General features: G+C 52.3%; 1 protein-coding gene across 3 annotated transcripts in view; it reads left to right on the top strand.

The window, feature by feature from the left end:
* Positions 1–5,070, top strand: part of plxna2 (plexin A2) — a 130,310-nt gene extending 125,240 nt beyond the window's left edge. For all 3 annotated transcript variants that reach the window (XM_088407633.1, XM_088407630.1, XM_088407631.1), the window contains exons 29-32: positions 1,629–1,798; positions 1,869–2,081; positions 2,153–2,303; positions 3,321–5,070. In XM_088407633.1, coding sequence (XP_088263759.1) covers positions 1,629–1,798; positions 1,869–2,081; positions 2,153–2,303; positions 3,321–3,416 — 630 coding nt within the window. In that variant the 3' untranslated portion in view covers positions 3,417–5,070. The remainder of the gene's footprint in view (positions 1–1,628; positions 1,799–1,868; positions 2,082–2,152; positions 2,304–3,320) is intronic.
* The last annotated feature ends 1,818 nt before the right edge of the window (positions 5,071–6,888 follow it).

Raw genomic sequence — 6,888 nt, forward strand, 5'->3', positions numbered from 1 at the left:
TGGAAAAGCATCGCCGGATTGGCGGCGCGGACCCGTTCGAAAAGTCCGGCCTGGCAAATCTACTGCACCCCCTGCGCCTCGCTTTCTTCTCCGTTATGCCGGCGCCGCTCGAGTCAAGGGACGGAACGCCTTTCTCGGAGTTCACCCGTTGCCAGAAGCTATATATACGAAAAGTATTCTTTTACCGGCTCGCGCATGAGGACAACGGAGAAGGTCTGCACCCGCGCAATTCTGCCGCGTTCCTTGTCAATCGCATTTCTTTTTTCACATCGGAGTTCATGTTCTCAGATACATGGGGGAAGAAATCCGTCTGTTTTGAGGGGTGCAGGTATAAATCGTGTTGAAAATGAGGGGGAAAAAAATCTCCGTCTGCGCTCATGCCGCGTTGAACTTTGACGCGTCGTCATCGTCCGGGTGGGGTTTCAGCTCCCCGCTGCTTTCTTTCGATGCCGTCCCTTTGATATGAAATGCGTGCCGCGCGATTGGACAAAATGCCGCGCGGGGGTTAGGGAAATCTCCGCGGCGGAGGGACGGGACGTACGGCGAGGCCAATTCACGCCACGCAATTACAATGACGGGATTCCGTTCCGCTCTCGTCATTTAGAGCGGACTTCGAAAGATGAACGCGCAATCTCAAGAGAGCTCAGCAGTTCAGCTCTCATTTTCAGGTTTTGACATCCGGATGTGACACACGACACGGGCGTTATTTGCGGGAGAGCAAAGGTCGAGCCCGGGCCGCGTTGCGTTTCAAGCCCGGGCCGCGTTCCGTTTGCCATCACGTGGGGGAGCGTGTGCACTAGACTTGAAATAATGAGCGCGTGCCTATCTTTTTGCTCAAAGCGTTTTTTGCCTTTTACATTTGCTTCGGGACATGGGTCCGTAAAGTACTGTCCCACTTTTTTTCAGGCTTCTCGCTGCACTAGTAATATCCGGCCTGACTTTTTATTTGATTTCTTGTGAGCGATTGGGCCGAGTTTCTGTTTTTACGCTCGTTAAGTCTCAGTCCGAGCGGCGGGCTTTTTCTTTACCGCTCTCAGAAGATTACCTTCACCGGCCGTTTTCCGCGGTTTTCGAGGTCTTCTTCGGGTAGCCGGATATAGCGGCGAACGCTTGCGCCCGTCGTCGATTCGCGCCATGGGCTCGTCGGGGAGCTCCGCGGGGTCCGACGTTATCGAAAGTCCAAACGCGTCCGTCCGTCTCCTGCCGCCGTTTTGCGGTCGGGTCGCGGGGGGCCCGGACTTCACCCTCCCGCACGCCCGAGCTTTTCACCCCGTCTCCGAGGGAGAGCAGCCCGAAACCCCGACCGGAGACCCGGCCGAAAACGGCGTCGCCCCGTTCCGAACGAGACCCCGAGATACCCCTCCGCTCGGGCCGCCCTTTTCCGACCGGGGGCCGCGGTCTCGGATTCGGAGGTGGCGAACTTCGTTCCGAACGGCTCCGGCGAGAGTCGGGGGCGGCGGCCCGAGCGCGCGGCCTGCAAATAGCAGAGACGAATGGCCGAAACCCCCGACGGCGCGTGCTTCAAAAACTCGAATAGACGCGCGTGGCAAACGATGTCAGTTTCGACGTCGACGGACGGATAGCTCGGAGGCGAACGGCTGACGGCGCTGCTCTCGCGGCCCTCGCAGGGGACGCTGCAAAAATTTGTGGACGACCTGTTCGAGACATTGTTCGGCACGGTTCACCGGGGCGGCGCGCTGCCGCCGGCCATCAAGTACATGTTCGACTTCCTGGACGAGCAGGCCGACAAGCACGGGATACACGACGCCGACGTGCGCCACACGTGGAAGAGCAACTGGTGAGCGCCGATCCGGCCGTTCCGAAATTCGCCGGAACGCCCTGACGCCTTCCCTTTGTCCCTTCTCCAGCCTTCCGCTGCGTTTCTGGGTGAACGTGATCAAGAACCCGCAGTTCGTGTTCGACATCCATAAGAGCAGCATCACGGACGCCTGCCTGTCCGTGGTGGCTCAGACCTTTATGGACTCCTGCTCCACTTCTGAGCACCGCCTGGGCAAAGACTCGCCGTCCAATAAGCTGCTCTACGCTAAAGATATCCCCAACTACAAGAGCTGGGTGGAGAGGTGAGCCGGGAGAATCCCCGGGCCCGGGCTTGGCCGCTCGCGCGTGACCGACCGCCGGGGCCGTCCCGCAGGTACTACGCCGACATCGGCCGACTGCCGGCCATCAGCGACCAGGACATGAACGCCTACCTGGCGGAGCAGGCCAGGCTCCACTCCGGCGAGTTCAGCGTGCTCAGCGCCCTGAACGAGATCTACTCCTACATCAGCAAGTACAGCGAGGAGGTAGGCGCTCGCCCGCTGGCCCGCCGGCCCGCCGGCCCGCCGGCCCGCCGGCCCGGGCTTCTAATCTCATAACGAGGTGGCCATCTATACGAACGCATTTTTAAAATAGGCCGCCGATTGAAGGCGCGCCTCGTACGCCGGGCCGATTTTTCCTTTCCCTCTTTGGTGTCCCGTCCGTTCGCCGATCCAAACAACACGACGTTACGGAGGCGAAGCGGCGTCGGATGGCAGCAAGCGCAAAAGGAAGGAAAAAGAAAAGAGAGCGTTTATGGCAAGGTTCCCCGCCGCTAATGTCAGCTCCTCCTTTGGAGCCCGACCTTTACGTGGAAAGCTTTATCCGGCTCTTCCTTGCCCGTACGCCGCCTCCCTTTGCGCCCATCATTCGCTCTGGGCGATCGCTTCGCTTGATGTTTTGCGGGCGCGCGTTCAAATATGGGCTACGTTTTCCGGCCGCTGCAATCCATTGATTGAGCGGACCGTCGCGACGGAACGTTGAGGTGACGACTTTTAACAAAATCCCACGTACGGATCTGAAAATGAAAAATTGAGACGCCGCCATCCGGCCAGGGCTCCGACACTTGAGGTTTAACCCGCCCGGTCGGCTGAGATGGGCGGATGGATGGATTCCACGGATGCTTATGGCGGATGGATGGACGGATGCTTATGGCGGATGACTGGACGGACGGACGGCAGCAGTTATCTGACGGACGGACGGACGGACGGACGGACGGACGGGGTGACCGGCGACCGGACGGATACGGCTAACGTCCGGACGAACGGGCGGTCGGATGATTCCAAAGGTTTCTCCGGCCGGCGGCGACAAGATGGCTGACCGTATACATTCGAGAGCTTTGTTTGGCGGCCTCTCGACGACGAGGCGGAGATGAGAGAAGCGAAGGCGGCGCTCGTCTAAATCCGACGCTCGAACCCTTTCCCGACGCAAAAAGCGGAAAGAAAGTTGCCGTCGCGCCACTGATGCTTCGGAGGCGTTTGTGCTGTCTTCCCGTTTGCGAGCAGATCGCGGCCGCCTTGGAACAGGACGACCACGCCAGGAAGCAGAGGTTGGCCCACAAGGTGGAACAGCTCATCGCCGCCATGTCCCTGGAGAGCTGAGGACGAAGAGGACCCATTTATTTATCGCCGCTGTCTGGCGGGACGCGGTCCGACGGAACTTTGGGCCCGAGCCCACGCTGGACCGCCGCGTTCAGATTTGATTTTTCTACCTGCCGGGACTCGGAAACGGGATCGGTCGGCGGCGTCGGGATCGGCTTCCCCGCTTCGGGGGGGTCGCGCCACTAAGCCGGCGTACGGGAGCCGCGCGGCCGTCCGGAAATGTAGCGCTGTCGATTTGGCCGACGTGAATGTAGAGAAGGTTCTTTTTGTCTTCCCTCCCTCTCTGGAGGACGAACGGAAGAGGCTTCCCAGACATCGATTGATTTATTTTTGGGGGGGAGCGCTTTCATTACTTCCCGATTGCCAAACGGTTCCTCGCGCTCCCGCTTTGAAGCCGCTCTTTGATCCCACTTGGCGGACTAACGGGCAGAAGGAGACCGCGGCCGGGCGGGCCGGGCGATGGGCGCGTCCCGCCGGTAGGAGCGCACTTGAGCTTGCGCTCGGCTTGCCGCCGCGCCGCCTTTGCGTATTACCGTAATTCTCCAAATATAGGAACCTCCCGTCCAAACTCTGCTTATGTGGTTGACGGATGAATATTCCTCCAATGGTGTGAAATCCGATCTTTGAGTTCCCGTCCTTTTGGCCTCGCTTTTCGGGGAAAAAAAAAGTCCCGTCTCCCGTCTTCCATTTGGGGAATGGCGGTAATTGGTCGAACTCGCAAAGATTTGGCTGAAGGTTGCCGTGGAAACAACGTCGGCGTCATACCGGAAACCGACATTGCCGGATTTGATGCATTTGTTTGTAAATATTAAGGGGGCCGTCGGCACGCCTTACCGTCGTTACGCCCGCGCGATCACAACGTATGAAATTTGGATGAAAAATATTCAACGCAAACGCTGTGTGCCACGAATCCAAAGGAAACGTTTCCTTTTGATCAAGGTCTTCCCGAGCTCGGGGCGCGGCGGGGCCATTCCTCGTCCTCGCGGGGCGGGGCTTCGGAAGGGGACCCAAACGCCCTCTCCTCCGCCAAGGGCTCGATTGGCCCCGGTCCCTCCCCCCGAGGTCTTTGGCTTGGATTTGGCTTTCTTTTATTTTGGGCTACTTGGAACGCTACTTGGAAGGGCGTTTTTGGGCAAGGATGCTGTCGTTTTGCAAAGGTTGTTCGACGGAGAGGGAGAGGGAGAGGGCCCTCTGCTGGCGGAAACGAGCGCCGCGGTTGAGTTGGAAAAAGTCTTGCCTTTGGTTTGCGGGGGGGTTGGGGGGGGGGGGGGGGGGCGTCTTTCGGGCAGCGGTCTTTCTCCACGCGCAACGACGAGACGCTTTTTCGAAGTCGTCGCGGGGCGCGGCAAACGAAAGCTTTCGTTCCTCCCGAGGCGGAAAGGACGGTTGAGACCTTGGAAAAAACGAAAAAGCAAGAAACATCTTTGTGCACACTGGACTTGTGTAGAAAAGTAATTCATGGCAATGCTAATATTGGCTGTCTGTCCTTGTTATTTTGTGAAAACTGAGGTATTTAAAAACTCGTTCTCTTTTTTTTCTTTTCTTTATCTTGCTATTGTGTACCTATTGTAAATATGAAGCACACCTATTTTGCAAGCCAAGGATTCACTTTATACCGTTGTTATATATGAATAAACTTTGCTGGTTAAAAAGAGCATTTATGTCTTTGTAATTGTTCTCTTGATTTTATCCTTGCTTGCGATGCGGGAGTGTCCGAACTTGTCTGCGTTCTTCTGCGCGCCTCGTTCAGAGAATTAGAAAGGTGCAAGGGCAGCGTTATTTGTTTCGGAGGCTAAATAGTCAAAAGTCATTCAACGCTATCATATTCAATCAAGCTAGTGGGCATCGCCTATGCCGGCGGGTGGCAACGCGGGCTCCATTTGGGGCTTTTAGATAGCTCGTCCTTTCAACGTACACATTTGTGACTCGCTTGAGCTTCGTCTTTGTTTTTTGGCGCCGCCGTTGGGTTTCGTGCGGGGGAAGGACACGACTTATTCATTCGTTGATCATTATTCAATCGTGAAGGTACTCACGACTCATCAGCGCAGCAACCAATTCGTCCGTTTGGCGTGCAAATGTGATGATCTAAACTTGGGTAGAGGTGAAAAGTAACAAACATACTTGTTGTCAAACTGAATATGTTTCTGGAAAAGGGCTGAAGTGATTTTTGGTTTGTTTGCGCAAATGTTTGCAATGTAGGGTCCTTGGAAAACCCTAACAAGAGTATTAAACCCTAATTTAAAACCTAACCCTAGTTTGAAACACTACTTTAAAACTCAAACAACCATATTAACCCAGGTTTAATACCCCAACCCACATTTAAAACCCTAACAACGGTATTAAACCCTAACTTAAAACCCTAAAAGCAGTATTAAACCCTAGTTTGAAACCCTACTTTAAGATTCTAACAACAGTATTAAACCTTGGTTTAGACCCCTAACTCTAGTTTCAAACCCTTGTTACTTAAAACCCTAACTCTAGTTTGAAACCCTTATTTAAACAAATAATAACAGCATTAAACCTTAGTTTAAGGCCATGTGAATAATAATAAACCCTAGTTTGAAACCCTATCCCTATTTTAAAACCCCATCAGTATTAAGCCCTAGTTTGAAACCCTACTTTGAGATTCTAACAACAGGATTAAAACTTGGTTTAGACCCCTAACAACTGTTTTAAACCCTTATTACTTAAAACCCCAACTCTAGTTTCAAACCCTTGTTACTTAAAACCCTAACTCTAGTTTGAAACCCTTATTTAAACAAATAATAACAGCATTAAACCTTAGTTTAAGGCCATGTGAATAATAATAAACCCTAGTTTGAAACCCTATCCCTATTTTAAAACCCCATCAGTATTAAGCCCTAGTTTGAAACCCTACTTTGAGATTCTAACAACAGGATTAAAACTTGGTTTAGACCCCTAACAACTGTTTTAAACCCTTATTACTTAAAACCCCAACTCTAGTTTCAAACCCTTGTTACTTAAAACCCTAACTCTAGTTTGAAACCCTTATTTAAACAAGTAATAACAGCATTAAACCTTAGTTTAAGGCCATGTGAATAATAATAAACCCTAGTTTGAAACCCTATCCCTATTTTAAAACCCCATCAGTATTAAGCCCTAGTTTGAAACCCTACTTTAAGATTCTAACAACAGGATTAAAACTTGGTTTAGACCCCTAACAACTGTTTTAAACCCTTATTACTTAAAACCCTAACTCTAGTTTCAAACCCCTATTTAAGAAAATAACAACAGCATTAAACCCTGGTTTAAAACCGTATGAATAATAATTGATTGAAATCCTAACCCTATTTCAAAACCCTAACAGTATTAAACTCTAGCTTGAAACCCTATGAATAATAAACCCTAGTTTGAAACCCTAACCCTATTTCAAAACCCTAACAGCATTAAACTCGTTTGAAACCCTATGAATAATAAACCCTAGTTTGAAACCCTAATCCTATTTCAAAAC

This window comes from Hippichthys cyanospilos, chromosome 2, assembly GCF_059441005.1.
Source record: "Hippichthys cyanospilos isolate Australia breed blue-spotted pipefish chromosome 2, RoL_Hcya_1.0, whole genome shotgun sequence".
NCBI classification, from domain to species: Eukaryota; Metazoa; Chordata; class Actinopteri; order Syngnathiformes; family Syngnathidae; genus Hippichthys; species Hippichthys cyanospilos.